The sequence below is a fragment of the Ambystoma mexicanum genome, chromosome 2p, assembly GCF_040938575.1.
Source record: "Ambystoma mexicanum isolate Mex_15411 chromosome 2p, UKY_AmexF1_1, whole genome shotgun sequence".
NCBI lineage: Eukaryota > Metazoa > Chordata > Amphibia > Caudata > Ambystomatidae > Ambystoma > Ambystoma mexicanum.
In genome coordinates, this window is record NC_090923.1 from 1300686189 (window position 1) to 1300702587 (window position 16399).

Genomic DNA, 16399 nt, shown 5'->3' on the forward strand with positions numbered 1-16399 from the left:
ACGTCCGGATCGTTTGCATGCAATTGAAGCTTACATTGACAGCGGAGCAATCGGTAACTATGTGGACCGTGAAATGGTATCAAGGATGAATCTACCCCTTGTCCCTAAGGCAGTAAAAGACGTCATCACTACTGTGGATGGCACGCAGATAGCCTCCGGACCAGTAACGCATGCCACCCAAGAAGTGACGCTGTTGAGTCATAATGGACACCGGGAGAGAATAGTGTTCGATGTAATCAAGGCCCCTCAGTTCCAGATCATTCTGGGAATCCCTTGGTTAGAGAAGCACAACCCTCAGATTGATTGGCGAGCAAAGACGGTTCAGTTTCCAGAGTGTTCTACCACTTGTTATCCTCGACCTGATGTTTCACTGGCGACGATCTCTTCTGAGGAGATTCTCAAATTGCCTCCCGAATACCAGGAGTTCCAAGACGTCTTCCAGAAGGATCAAGCTAACACCCTACCTCCTCATAGGTCTTACGACTGTCAAATAGATCTGATACCTGGAACAACTCCTCCTTGCAGCAGGATCTATGCCCTCACCGAGCCAGAGAACCTTCACCTCAGACAGTACCTGGACCAATACCTAGCTAACGGGTTTATCCGTCCTTCAAAATCTCCAGCTTCATCGGCTTTGTTCTTCGTTCCGAAAAAGGAAGGAGACCTTAGGACTTGCATAGATTACCGCGCCCTGAATCAGATCACTGTTAAAAACAGATACCCGTTACCTTTGATCCCTGAACTCCTGGACCAAGTCAAAGATGCCTGTATATACACAAAGCTGGATCTCAGAGGAGCCTACCACTTGGTACGGATCAAAGAGGGCGATGAATGGAAAACGGCCTTCCGCACCAAGTACGGGCTATTCGAATATCAAGTGATGCCCTTTGGACTGTATAATGCTCCTGCTGCTTTCCAATATTTTATGAACGATATCCTCAGAGAACTCATTGACGTATGTGTAGTTGTCTACATTGACGACATCCTCGTCTATTCATCATCTGAAGAAGAACATCAGAGACATGTTAAAAAGGTTCTCGAGAGATTGCGTCAACATAGTCTTTTTGCTAAGCTTGAGAAATGCGTCTTCAACGCAACGGAAGTCGAGTTCCTGGGATTCATACTGTCACCTAACGGAGTCCATATGGATTCAAAGAAAGTTGATGCAATTATCAAGTGGCCATCACCAACCTCTGTAAAAGGAGTTCAAAGCATGTTAGGATTCGCTAACTTTTACCGCAGATTCATTCCTGAATTTTCCCGGATAGTCCAGCCCATCACCGCTCTGTTGAAAAAGAACAAACGTTTTGAGTGGTCTTCTGAAGCGGAACAAGCTTTTCAAGATCTAAAAGCTAAATTCATTTCTGCACCTGTTTTAAAACACCCTCGCCCAGAACTACCTTACATCATGGAAACGGATGCTTCTAGTCTTGCTATGGGAGCAGTGTTATCACAAAGAGATTCGGTCACAAACCAACTACATCCGGTTGCTTTTTGGTCCCGCAAGTTTTCGCCTCCTGAGATCAACTATTCAATTACAGACAAGGAACTTTTGGCCATCAGATCGGCCTTTAAAGCCTGGCGGCATTATCTTCTAGGAGCCAGACACACAGTCACCGTAATGACTGACCACCGCAATTTACAATACCTAAAGACAGCCAAAGCTCAGTCTTCCAGACAACTTCGTTGGGCTCTGTTTCTAGCAGAATTTGACTTTCTAATTACTTATCGACCAGGCAGTAAGAACGGAAAAGCGGATGCCCTCTCCCGGATGGGAGTAGATGAACATTTGATCAATCCAGATCCAATACCCATAATCCCAGAACAAAGGATTTTGGGTTTGGTCAGCACTCAATCTTTTGAAGACATCAAGACCACGGTGAAATCGCTCCTAACTCCGACCGATTTGCAGGACTGGCAATTAAAGGGAAAAGATTTCTCAGTAGATCAAGACCTACCATATTTCCGAGGACGATTGCACTTGCCCTGTGAGAAACTACAAAAACAAGTAATCTCCGGTTATCATGATTCTCTAATGGAGGGGCACCCTGGCATTACCAAAACCATGGAAAAGATCAAAAGACATTTCTGGTGGCCATCGTGGAAAAGGGATATTAGAGACTTTGTAATCTCCTGCGGTGTGTGTGCCCAGAATAAAAGTCAAAAGCAAAGACCAGCCGGCCTATTACAGCCACTTGACATCCCTCCCTGTCCATGGCATACCCTGTCCATGGATTTTATCACGGACTTACCTCCATGCTTGGGATATACTACCATCTTAGTAGTCGTGGATCTATTCTCGAAACTGTCTCACTTCATACCCTTGAAGGGTCTGCCTTCAGCCTCAGTATTGGCCCGGGAATTCTTGGCAAACATTGTTCGCTTACACGGTTTTCCTTCGGTTTTAGTCTCCGATAGGGGAAGTCAATTCATCTCCCACTTCTGGCGCAGTTGCTGTCGTCTAGCCCAAGTTGATGTAAGACTTTCGACCAGTCACCATCCCCAAACTGACGGACAAACCGAAAGGACAAACCAGACACTAGAACAATATCTACGCTGCATGCTCCAACAAACAGAAAACCCCTGGAAGGACATTCTTTGGATCGCTGAATACGCGTACAACAATTCGACTCATTCTGGAACCGGGAAGACTCCCTTTTTCTTGTTTTATGGACACCATCCTAGAACCTCCAACCTGGATCCTCCCCAAGAAATTGAAGCACCTGCTGTGGATCACTTGCATTCGGAGATCACCTGTGCTTTTAAGGAAGCCACTGCCCATCTGCAAAGAGCTAAAGCTCAATTCAAAAAGGCAGCCGATCGGCACCGTAAAGAGGCCCCTCACTACGCTGTAGGAGATCAAGTCTGGTTATCCACTAAGCACCTGCCTTTAAAAGGACCCCGCACTTTCATCCCGAGATACCTTGGACCCTACCTCATATTTGCCATAATTAATCCGGTGGCTGCCAAATTGGAATTACCTACGCATATGAAAATACATCCAGTATTCCATGTCTCCTTATTAAAACCAGTACAACCAGAAACCCGATTGACTGAACTCCCGGAACCCGTTTTGGTAGACGGAGAACTCGAATTTGAAGTGAAGAACATCCTAGACTCCAAAATTTCCAGGTCTAAATTATACTATCTGGTTGATTGGAAAGGATACGGTCCCCAGGAAAGGTCTTGGGAACCCTCAGAACACGTCCAAGCACCTCGTCTGGTCAAGAGATTCCATCTGAATCACCCCGACAAGCCGAAGCCCCCGGAGAAGACACACTTAGGAGGGGCCTTGAGGGGGGATACTGTCATGATCACTGCTTCCAAGGAGCCAGGATCAGCCCAACGTCCTTGGAAGCAGGCCCCTAACCCTGATCCTAGGCACCAGCCGGTCCCCACAGGGACCTTTTGGACCTTGTCCTGGCGCCGGTGGCACCAGGCTCATCAGAAGCCTCGGTCCCGGCACTGGAAGCGCCGGGCTCATCATTGGTGTGAAGATGCTTGGGTGGACTTACCTGCGGCAGACCATGCTGCTGACTTGCCAGACTCTTAAAAGTCCTCGGTGAACTGGGACTACTTTTCTTACCTGGGTGGGGCAGCACCACTCCACTGGAACTCTTCTGGAAGCAGGAACTCTTTTCTTACCTAGGCGGGGCCGTGGAAGGAGACGCCTCATCACTCCAAGGCTATTTAAACCACACCCGATTGAGGAAACGTGCTTCGCGTTATTCTGCATCAGCAGCAGAACGCTCACCGAGTCTGCTCCAGCTTTTCTTCTTTAGATCCTGAACCTGCAAGAATTATACTCACCATTCCGGTACCCGAGCAACATCAGCACCTGCAAAAGATCAGAAACAACAGGTTAGCAGAACGAACTTTCACACACAGTGTTTGCTTACCTGATCCATCGGCAGCGGCCGTGTCTCACGCTGCACCTTCGCCTGCAAAGACAAACAGCACTATTTTACTTACCGGCACGCCGTGCATTCCGGATTCTTCACGCTGCATCTGCACAAAGACAAACAGCATTATTTTACTTACTGGCACGCCGTGCATTCCGGATTCTTCACGCTGCATCTGCACAAAGATAAACAGCATTATTCTACTTGCCAGCACGCTGTGCATTCCGGATTCTTCACGCTGCATCTTCACCTGCATAGACAACAGCACTCACCGGCACATGGCGGATTCCGGATTTCTTCTTTCTGCATCGTCGCCTGCAAAGACAAAGAAAGAGACAGTAAGAGCGCTTGCCATACTTACTCAATTCCAGGCGCTTCACTGCCACGCATAAAAGACTATAAAGACTAAAGGTGTCCAGAAACTTACCGGTCGTGCAGACAACGACGGTACTCATCCTCTGAAGTCAAGAGGCTAACGTTTCACCAGTGAAGGAACTGGCAACGGCACCCTGCACTAGACGCAGATGGAGAGCCCAGCATTCACCTATCTAAGGTGAGCAAGTTGACCTGGGAGGGGGGTTCAACAGACAAGCTGGGAGGAGAGAGATAGGGACATTCAACAACCCAGACCTTTAATCCCCATATTATTTCACCTGCAGAAACCTCACCCTTCGAGTTCGACACACAGTGCGGAGAGGTTCGACCCCAGAAGCCAACCGAATCCTGCACATCACGTTTCGTGTTACGGACACCTTCCTGCCAAGACCCGCGCCTCCGTGGGAATCAGGTGAGCGTTACAATTATCGCCGTATTTAAGGGCTACCGCCCAACTCGTTATGAGGCGGTTTTGTATTTTTAACATCCTGACTAAACTCTAACTAGATTGACTTTTCAACTGAACCACACTTTTGTTTTTGCTCTTTAAGCCGGAGGAATCGACTAAAGTCATGTCACAAACTACATGGTTACCTACTAAACCACTTAGGTGGTTATTCCCCTATATATTTGTGGTTGTCACAGCGTAACATGTCAATTTGAGCAATTAATGGGAGCTGAAGAGGTTGCAGAATGTACCGAAACCAAAGGATGTTCCACCGCAATGAGAAACTCTAGTGGGGCCAGTTGCCAGTGAAGGAGGGTCGGAATCAAAAACAAACGAATTATGGATGTCTTCAATTATACTGGATTCGTCCAAGTGATTCTGTGTTTGGGAAGTTTTGCTATTAACTGAACTACTCGAATGAGGCGTGAATAAAGTAGAAGAGACTCTGGCAGTTCCAGCGTACATTAAAGATTGTAGGTCTCTGTGTTGGAGAACTCTGTCTAAGGCCTCCCCTGTTACAACACACCACGTTTTACTTTTTTTCTTTTTGTTACCTTTGCTGCTGCCCTGCGGCTTCTTTCTCAAAAGCCTGCAAGCTCTACCGTCCAGCTCCACAACTTTGGGTAGGTTCGGCCCACTAGGAGTATGAATGAATACACTTGACATTTATTAGATTCTTTTTGTTTTACTTTTTTGTTGCTTTTCTTTTCTTATTTCTTGAGGAAGTAGTAGGCTGTTCAAGACAGATTGGAGGACCATTATTAATAACAGTTTGGGTGCCTAAAACTGGTCTATCACTTTCCGAGTGGCATAGGATAACAGACTCATTACTACGTACCTCCCTGGCAATAGCAGACCTGATGGCAGCTGAAGTCAAATGAGTAGGTAGCATTTCAGCAGAAGTCACATTGACAGCCAAAGTCAAATCGGTAGGTAAGGGTTCAATGGACACATCTTGTCAATTGCCGAGGGTGCTTAACCAAGGTTAACAATTCAGTTAACAGGAGAAAATGGTATCAGGTCATGTTCACCCCACCAATAATATCACCATATATATGGTCGTGGGGTAAGGCCATAGGCGATATTAGTGGGGATAATGTATGGGTTTATTGGGATCTAGGGGTTGTGTGGGTGTCCCCCGCTCCATTAAAAAAATGATGGGGGTTGCAGCGGTGTCCCCCGCAGGTTCCATGGCTTAATATCGCTGCTAAAATATTGCGGGAATATTAACACATGGAACCGACATAGTTATTAGCCAAAAAAGTAGTAGCGTTCAATAAAGCTGTCTCCTGGGTACAAAGGCGACTTTTATCTGCTTCAAGGAAGACATGGCGTAATACAATTTCTTCTCTGACCAGCTCCCGCACTGATAAAGCATATGCCAAATTACTAATCTGAATTGCTGCTGCATCAATATCAGTTGAAGGCAAACTTCACCTGGGAATAATAGAAGGAGCAGCAATCATCTTAGTATCAGATAGGCAGGTCGAAGAAGCCATGTCAATATTAGACTCTACAATTTTGACAATAGATGCAACCATCTTAGAACCCAGGCAGTTAATCATTCATCGTTCATGCAGGAAAGAACTTAGTTATTTTCACATGCTCTGTGTCAGAAGTAGCCAAAGGAACTTTTATAATCTTCGGGGAACACATTCTATGAATTTGTAAGACATAGGAGTGAGCCAGAGCACCACTTGCTACGGAAACCATACAATTTACCACAAGCATTGTTCACTGCTGTATCATTCGACATATTGGGGAAACCATCCAGGCAATCTCCAGAGGGCATAGTAAGACAAGTGTTGTAGAACCTCTGTTACACTGTGCAGTCGTCTGATGGCGCTGCGCCGCTGGCGTGACTGATGCTTCAGCATCCCAGCAACTGCTAAATATGGCAAAAGCGGGTCCAAAGGTGGAGACTAACCCAACAGTCACTGCTTTGCCCTCTGGAAGTCACAGTCCTCTGGTCAACGTCGGCAGCACTGTGTAGCACCGTGAGCAGGTAATTCACCAAACAATAGCTTATGGGTAAATGTTGGGCCTACACTGCATTGGGCGCCAAGGGAGAATCCCAACAAATCGAAATTGCTCAGGGCACATGGGAGCAAAATCGATGTGGTGCAATTATCAAATAGTGTGTTTGGGAGCAAAACTTAGAAACAAAATCCTGGCAGGCGCTTTCGCGTGAATTTATTTGCTGAATGATGGGGGGCCTTGGCTAGTTAAGGTGTGTTGAAGAGTCATGTCTTTAGCGTTTTCTGGAATGTAAAGTGATCCTGGATTGTACGAGTTCCCTCTGTAAGCAACTTACAGAATTTTGCTGTGGATTTAACGACGGTTGATCACATGTGTCTACTTCTGACGTATCACAGGGTTTTTAGGAGTATGTCATTGTTGGATCTTGGCATTCTCCTTGTTTGATAAAGGATGATCTTTCCTTTAAACCTGTATATCGAATTACATAGTGCTTTCATTATTCTACAATAAATTCTAATGCAGAAAAAAACTCACTTTCAGTTACAGAGTTTAATTCCCTTTGTACAGCTGCCTCCTAGCGAAGAGGTCTGTGAAGAGTACTGCCTGAATCCCACTGCTCTACCACACAGTCTCTACACGTGAGTAATGGTCCATGATTATAAACTATGTTTATTACCACAACATTGAAAGGTTTCATTTGATACAGTCATTATTAATACAAATACATCCACTCCACGATAAATTGATTTCATAGTGCTTCACATTAAAGTGTCCTTTGTGTAGCTTGAAGTTTTGACCTAGCAGTCCGAGGTAATGATCATTGATGTTCTAAAGTCCAAAAACTTCTCTAATAATTTGCCAGCAACACAATCTCATATGCAACCCTTTTATTATGTTTGAATAACACATTATTTTTGCTATTACCTTGCTTGACCGCTGCTCTAAATCGCTCTTTTTTCTGTCTGGTCTAAGGAGAGTGTGCCTGTTGGGTTCTGTGCTACTGCAACTATTCTAAAGGTTGAATAAGCAACTCTTCATTTCTTGAATTTTAATGATTTCAAGAGTAAAAGCAAAAATGTACTTCTCGACCTATTTGATCTGTTAGATTGATTACCACAAAGGCATTTTGAAATATTTCAAGGGCACCATTTTTTTATATTTTAAAAAAGTATGGACCGTTTTGTGTATTTATGTGTGTTTATGGAAGCAGGAGAATTCCACCGGTAAAACTGCTGTTGGCTGCATTCTCGTTTCTTCTTTTTTTAAAAATGTTTTTTGATAGGGAGTACCCACCTGTACCGCCTTTACCCTTCACTTCCCCAAAGTATAACCGGTGGTCCAGATCCCACCTATTTAGAGGGCTGAAGAGGAATCCCGGAGCTGGTGTTTTTAACCAGAGATATTCACCCATCGGCATTCAGACCTGCAGTTAGCTGGTTCTGTGATGTAAATGTGAAATAGTAGGATACCAACTAGCAGCAGCTCAGAAATAAAATTCAGTGTCATAATCAGGTTTATATGGCAAAATATTTTTTGAAAGATTTAGCAAAACTCTCAATGTACAGTATTTGACTTATTTTATCAGTTTTAGGGTAGATTAACCCTCAGTGCTTAGACAGCGCTTTGTGGGCTGATAAATTGTTAATTTCTATATCTCCTGTGTAGTAACTAAGCTTTGCATATACGTATAACTGCTACGCCCTGTTACCGTTGGGTATGATGCACATTATAAATGATAAACAAACAAACAATATAACAATATGTGGTCCAAGGATGCTCAGAACACGGAACTCGGGTATAGAAGAATATAGCTCTATTATGGCTCCTGTAGGTAACAGCAGTTACAAGTTAGAGGCAAGCGTTGAAACACATAGAGAAACAATCATTGGCAAATCCACCCCTGAGCAGCTCAGGTGTAGCTGATACTCTTAGACCTTTAACTCAAGTTCCACGTTAACGTTATTCCACATGATGACATACTATCATGCCACGGACCAGCCAAAGATAATCCTCATACAGAAGGCAATGAAGAATGGGGCGTACATCCATTACAAACTGATGTGGATCTGACTTACCCACCTGGAAATCCCCACTGGGACCACTTGTCAATTCCTGATAAATATGCCCAAAGTGTGTCTTAAAATGTGTAAACCTGCCCAGGTGTTAAATCCAGACACCCCCTATGGTCCTTCCTCTGCTCTCGGATGCATGAAAAACGCCTACCTAATGCTCAGCAACAAGTTGCCAACCATTCATTGGCTGCCCACACTGTATGAACCAAGTCGGCCAACCCCAAGATGGCTGCCACGCCTGCCGTACATTCTACGCAACGGAAGGAAGAGCTTCCCACCACTCAAATAAATACACAGAACAATGCTGGGCCCTTGCGTTGCAACGTGGTATCATTCTAACTGCTTGTTGCTATACGCTCTTTCCTGTTCTTAAACCTGCCTTCCTTCTAGTGCCTAAAGCGCTGCTCGTTTTGTTCCTGTTCCTCCTTTTCTACTGCTACTCTTATCTATTTGCTGGGTATACTCTGCAGCATTCAGTCCATAGGAACCACTGCCTTCTCTCCATCTAGTCTATTCCTAGACTCTGCATGCTGGTTCACCTACAAGTTCCTCGAGACTTGCTGCTCCTCTTTTCATTAGTCCAGATTCTCTGCTACTTCAGCATCTCATCAGGGTTTTTCCCCGTCAGAGGGGTTTTTCTCCTTTGGGGACCGGCCTCTCTGGCGGCTGGTTCACCCTGTGCCACTTTAGGGAGTCCTGTCAGCCAGAGAGGACTGTCCTTACTTGCACGACACGAAGAACACCAGCAAACCCCAGGTGAGCTCTAAACCTAAGAACAGGGGATAATAGTGGCCTTCAAATCCCACTGGCAAGGTACTGATGGTGTTTTTGCTTCAAAGATTTTCAGTGTGGGAATTTTGACATTCCCCAAATTCTGTACTAAAATTAGCTTTCATTTTATTTGTATTGTGTTCGGTTAATTTCTGTAAGGCTAACTAGAGTGTTTGTTGGCATGGAGGTTGGAGAAATAGTGAAGAGAAGAACAGTAGAGTAAGTGAAGTGCAAAGAGGAGGAAGAGAAAGGGCATAAGAACCAGAAACCTTACCCTAGTCTACATTTTGAAATGTATAAGAATGCTGGAATGCTGCAAGTACCCTGAGGTCTATTTTGAGGTGATCGACTCCTGTCAGAAGACATAAGGGTACTGGTAGAAGAATCCAGGACAGTCGTCTGCAACCTGTGGTTATCCAGATGTTATTGGCTACAACTCCCATATCTTTCATAATTGACTATGCTGGATTGGGCTGATTGGAGTAGCAGTCCAAAACATCTGGAGAGCCAAAGGTTGCATACCCCTGGGCCAGAAGGACCAGTGCATTACCCTAACAACTTAGCACCTCAGCAGTGACCACGAAAGACCAAGAGCCATGTAAGAAGTGTTCAGAGCACTATACAATCCCAGAGACTTTGAGTTTCTCCTGTTGAGGAGGTGGCTGGAATATGAGGATAAAGTGTATTACTGAGGGCCATGGACCTAAGGAAGTGTAGGGACTGGGGAGATACCATAGTGTTGGTAGTTCAACCCCCTTCACTGTGGGCTCAGTCAAGCCTATTCCCTTTTTGTGTGATCAAAAGGAAACGATAATGGACTTTTAACTGTATTAGTCGTCTGTTGATTCTTCATCTTTTCAAACGGTTTCAAAACTGGGATTCACAGGACCCGCCCCAAGGATTCCAACATGCCCACCTCCGTCTCCTCTGTGTAAAGTGGTTAGGCTATGTGACGATTCACAGGTTCTCGTCACTTCCGCCCAGGTGGGAGCCCTTCCCTGTGATGCTGGGGAGGTGAGGCCGCTACCCAGTGGTCCCCCTAGGAGTGGTGTAAAGCAGGACCTTACAGGGAGAGACTCCCCTCATGGGAATAAGGACACCCGTTCCATGAAGGAACTCCCTAACCCTCTTGCCCTTGCACCCATAAAAACCCTAAAGTCTGCAGAGAGTGCAAATAAAAGTACCACTATATGTTACTGTAACATTCCCTCCCTTCCTTCCTTGAGACTTGACACCCCTGAGATGAAGAAGAAAACGAATTGGGACGAATCTGCAGATATCGTCCCTTTCCCAGGGGGCCAGCATAGTGCATCCACAGTACAGTAATCCCTTGGGGACGTCGCACAGTGGGAGGATCACCTGGGAAGGGAAGCCGCTTATGGGACTAGGGACGATGATCTTCAGGAGACACAGTAAAACCTTGCTGAAAGTCCTTCAACCCCTTTTCAGGAGTTCAGTTTCCCTCCCATCTGCCCTGATAAGACTGAGATGTTGTTCTGTGAAACCATGCCAACTAGTTAGATTATGCAGAAAACCTCTAAAACCATGTACTGAGACGAGGAAGGGCACTGCGCGAATGAAAATCACTCTGGTGAACTGAAGTGAGCAGCCTAGTTGTTCAACAGATTGGATTGGTTCAGAAGAACTCCCTTTCCTAATGTGGGAGTTTAAATATAGAACAGCTAGGATCCAAAGGAGAATCCCTCTGGGTAGCAATGACTAGAGGAAACAAAGCTGTCAGCTGGAGAGCGGAAGATGGAGACGTGAGGCCGACACAGGGACGAGGCATAGTCTGCCGGGAGAAGGAGAGAGAGCGAAAGTAGCCTGGGTGCCAGCTACCCAGAATCTCACTTACTGAATAGACGCAGCAGCGTCTGTGTCCACAGCAATGCCAAGACGAGAACCGACCGCAAGGAGGACACGCAACACTGCGAACTAGAAATCGAAACGAAAAACAAGCCCGACAGTTACCCGAGCCTCACGGAGGAATCCTACAGCCCATATGACACATAGCGAGACCGGAAGTACGTGGGATGGTCTGACAAACATGGAAAGGACCAAAGAAGAGTCCCTGAACATTTTGGTCTAACACCCTGAGAGAAATGCAGAAAACCAGGGGGGCGGTTACCCCAATCAAAAATGAATATGACAAGTAAATGCAAGATAAAATAAACATTAGCTTGGCAGGAGAGTGAACCAGGCTTTTGTGGAGTGCAACTGCGAGTCTTGTACCCACATCCAATTGAGTAGCACACATAAGGGAGTCAGAGACACTGCATGAAAGCAAGTTTAAAAACAGGAAAGGCTACGTTTGGCAGGAGAGTAAACCAAGCAAGACCTAAGTTGCATAGCAAGTCTGGGACCTGCACACAAAAGAGACTAAGGATAAAAGGGTTTGAGACTCCAAAGATAATCAGAAATAACAGGGGCTGGAGCCCTACACGAGAAATACGTAAAATATGAAATAGGTGAATTAACTTGGTCTTGGCAGACGAATACACCCAGAACCACTCAAGTATTGCAAATCGGAGATGTGCACCTAAAAATAGGAAGCTGGAACTAAAGGGGTTTTAAAAACAAGACTGAAATGTGTTGTATTTTTCTTTGGAGATCCTTTGTGTTTTATAAAGGGGTGGGGGGAGGAGTCTTTGAAGTCTAGGGGAAAGGAGCAACCTCTTAATATTGGAAAATAATTTCTTGAACATTGTTTTTTTTATAATCCTTTTGGAGCCTGACTGGCTGAGAATATTTTTGATGGCTTGATGAACACCATTTTCTTTAGAGAAGATCATCCACGCACCATTTAGTTAGTTTATAGAGCGTGGGACAGAAATAGGTTTTGGGGACTTGACTGGGACAGACTTTTTACTTTGGCCATCCAAACTGTTTTCATTAGTTCTTTTTGAGGCATTGAAACCCCTCTTACATTTAAGGATATAGAGGCCCTTTTCCCCAACCTTTCTTGATCAATAAAAGTCTATACCCAAAAACACGCCGCCCTTGTGTCCGAGCATTACTTCTAGTCCCTCACAGAATTATGACATACCTTTTTCTAAAGGTACTGGGAAGAGGTGGCCACGAGGAAGCACGAAGAGTACCTCATGGAAACAACCAAAAGACTTTGGTCCTCATTACGAGTTTGGAGGTAGCCATGGAGCTACAAGCTCCATGGCTGACTGTCAAGACTTGATGGTCGTGTAGGCGATGATACCTCTGTCCCCAAGTTCCACTCGAACAAACAGTCAATATACTGTCCGAGCAGCCCTTGAGGCCACAGGTGGTGAATGTCGTCAGCCGGAACCAGGAATGCCGGAAGATGTTTCCCCTGACCACTGTAAGGCAAACACGCGGGTTAGATAACAATTACACCCTGTGCACAATCCTAAATGTTTACCTATAAGGAGCTTACCCTGAGTGGTTGTCTGGAATGTGATGTAGGGTGTCTGTCTGAGAGGCCGGCAGGGTTGACGACAAGGTTGCAGCCTGGCAAAGCACTTGAAGGATGAAATCACCACCTGATACGGAACCTGGTACTGTGAGCCAAACTAGATGGCACGTGATGCAGAGAGCTGAGTTCAAACCAAAGGGTAATCCAATTGCAGTCCAGGAGAAAAGCCAAGGTCGGGTCCAGGGGGGAGCGGTTCAAGACAAAGTACCAAACAAGGGGAATCCAAGAGGCAGTCTGTGGGAGTAGCCGAGGTCAAAACCAGGAAGAAGCAGGTCCAGGCGAGGTACAAGAGAGGAAGCGGTTCGGAATCCAAAGGAAAAAATCCAAGATCAAGGACAGCAGCGTCCGTAGTCCAACCAAGATCAGCTGTGAAGCGTGGATGGAAGTTCGCGCGTCACTTTTGAACGCTCGCTCCAGTGATCACGTGACTCACACACGTGATTGGCGTACACGCGATTGGACGCGTGGAGGAAGAACGTCCAAGCGTCGGCAGCGGAGACGTGGAATGCTCATGGCGCGTCTCCACGGCAACCGCCAATGCAGGAATGGAGAGCGAGGCATAAACCAGCGTCGCAGAGTTCGGCCAGCCCCTCTTTTGTTAGCGGCTGTCCGCATCGACTCTTGTGCTTCCCGGAGATGGACAAGGGTTTGAGCATGTATGGAAGCGAGATCCCGGGCACAGTCATTTGCCGCCGGATTCCCGGTCCGTAGTGCGGGGGTATTGGAAAAGTCAGAATCAGAAAAAGGGAGAGTACGTGGATGCTGGCCATAGAGTGAGTAAAAAGGGGAGAACCCAGTGGATGAATGCATGGTGTTGTTGTAGGCAAATTCTGCGTAATGTAGGGAATCAAGCCAGGTGTATTGAAATTGCAAGGCTAAACAACGTAGGTACTGTTCCAGGGCCTGATTTACTCTTTCGGTCTGACCATCGCTTTCGGGATGGTAAGCCGACGAGAAGCGTGCGTCAATACCCAGCAGTTTGGTAAGGGCCACCCAGAAATGTGACGTGAACTGTGTTCCACGATCCGACACAATGACACATGGCAGACCGAACATACAGAAAACAGACCTGAAGAACATTTGAGCCAAGGGGGGAGCGGTGGGGATGCCTTTACATGGTATAAAGCGGGCCATTTTGGTGTATGAGTCCACTACTACCCAAACTGTGTCATAACCCAGAATACGTGGTAATTCCGTTATCAAATCCATGGACACGGTATGCCAAGGTTTTGGGGGTATGGGCAGGGGCTGTAGTAATCCCAATGGACGGCCTCTCTGTGTTTTGCACTGTGCGCATATAGAGCAGGTGTTGACATAAGTCTCCACATCTCGTCGCATCGATGGCCACCAGCACCAGCGTTTCAATAATTCCAGGGTTCGTCGTTGACCTGGGTGACCATTGATGAGAGCATTATGGGACCACTCCAAAGCCTGGTTACGTGTATCATTGGTGGGTAGGAATAGCTTCCCTTGAACAAAAGGCAAGCCGTCTTGTATGTCAGGATCCCAGTCGGCTAGTATTTGGGGACGTTGTGCAACCCATTGTCGAATAGCAGTCAACATAGGTGGGGGTGGTGTGCAAGCACAAACTACATGGCTTTCGCCTAGAAGCATTTCAGGATACGAAGGAAGGGGTACCCCCCCTGGTGAACGAGACAGGGCGTCGGCTTTTCCATGGATCGTCCCAGGTCTATGCTTGACAATGAAATCATAGGCAGAAAAGAAAAGATGCCAACGAACTTGTCTACTGTTAACACATTTCAATGAAGCTAGGTCCTGTAGGTTTTTGTGGTCAGTGTAGACTGTGGTCTGGTGCTTTGCTCCCAGGAGATGATGTCTCCAGACCAGCAAAGCATCCCTGATAGCTAGGAGCTCTTTTTCGGTGACCGTATAGTGTGTCTCGGTCGGTGTGAATTTCCTGGAATGGTAGGCCACCGGGTGTAGCGCTCCGGTGGAGGGACATGGTTGGGACAGGATGGCCCCCAAAGCAAATGAGGAGGCATCTGCTTCCACAACATACGGGAGTTCTGGGTCCGGGTGTTGCAAGACAGGAGCCGTGGTGAACGAGGTTTTGAGGGTATCAAAGGCTACCTGATGTATAGAGGTCCAGTCAAACAACACCGCGGGACTGGTCAATGCGGTTAGGGGTGCCACAATGGAAGAGAAATTTGCGATGAATCTCCGATAAAAGTTAGCGAACCCCAAAAAAGATTGCAGTTGTTTCACAGTGACAGGGATCGGCCAGTCTATGATAGCTTGGACCTTGGACTGGTTCATAGTCAGCCCCCCAGGGGATATATGAAACCCCAGGAATTCGACTTCGGCTGTGTGAAATAGGCATTTCTCAGGTTTGGCATATAAGGAATGTTTCCTGAGTCGAGTGAGTACTTCCCTAACATGAAGGACATGCTCGGCCATAGTTTGGGAAAAGATTAGTATGTCATCTAGATATACTACGACATATATGTCCAGAATATCATTGAATATGTCGTTTACGAACCGTTGAAAAGTGGCAGACGCATTGCAAAGGCCAAAAGGCATCACCATATACTCATACAAGCCCTGACGGGAGCAGAATGCCGTTTTCCACTCGTCACCAGAGCGCATACGGACCAGATTGTATGCTCCCCGTAGATCCAACTTGGTATATACAGAAGCATTGGTCAACTTGTCTAGCAAGGTCGATATGAGTGGGAGAGGGTAGCGGTTTTTTATGGTGACCGCATTCAGGCGTCTGTAATCTATAGATGGACGGAGGTCTCCCTCCTTCTTCGGAACGAAGAATATGGGACTAGCCACAGGGGATGAAGAAGGCCTGATGTGACCTAATTGCAGAGCATGACCTATGTATTCCTTCAGGGCCATTTCTTCTGATGGTGATAGCGAATATATGCGCCCCTTGGGAAGCGTTGCCCCATCGATCAGATCAATGGGACAATCATATGGTCTGTGGGGTGGTAGTACTTCGGCAGAGGCTTTGTCAAAAACCGAATGGAAATCGTGGTATTCCGGGGGTACCCCTGACATAGTGACTCCCACTGTGTGTGCCCCTTCAGGAGGACTCTCAACCACTATGTGTAGCCCCCCGAGTGCCCTTGCGGGACTGATGAGAACATCGTCGTCCAGTAGACAAAAATGTTGGCATACCTCAGATTCAAATGAAACCTGACCAGTACCCCAATCGATGAGAGGGTTATGTTTTTTCAACCAAGGAAGACCCAAGATTATCCCGAACTGAGGTGTGGATATCAGATCAAAGGACAGTTGTTCCTTATGGTTGCCCTGGATGGTCACGTCCATTAGGGCGGTTTGTTGCTTGATCGGACCGGATACGAGGGAGGACCCATCCACTGTCTGGACCGCTTCGGGATGTATCTTGGTCACTAGAGGAAGGTTCAGTGAC

The 16399-nt window shown here is 46.4% G+C and overlaps 1 protein-coding gene across 2 annotated transcripts in view; it reads left to right on the forward strand.

Annotated features, from left to right (window-relative positions):
- The window catches only part of PMS2 (PMS1 homolog 2, mismatch repair system component), a 504643-nt gene that overhangs the window by 266549 nt on the left and 221695 nt on the right, over positions 1-16399 (forward strand). For both annotated transcript variants that reach the window (XM_069645634.1, XM_069645635.1), the window contains exon 7: positions 7246-7343. In XM_069645634.1, the coding sequence (XP_069501735.1) occupies positions 7246-7343 (98 nt within the window). The remainder of the gene's footprint in view (positions 1-7245; positions 7344-16399) is intronic.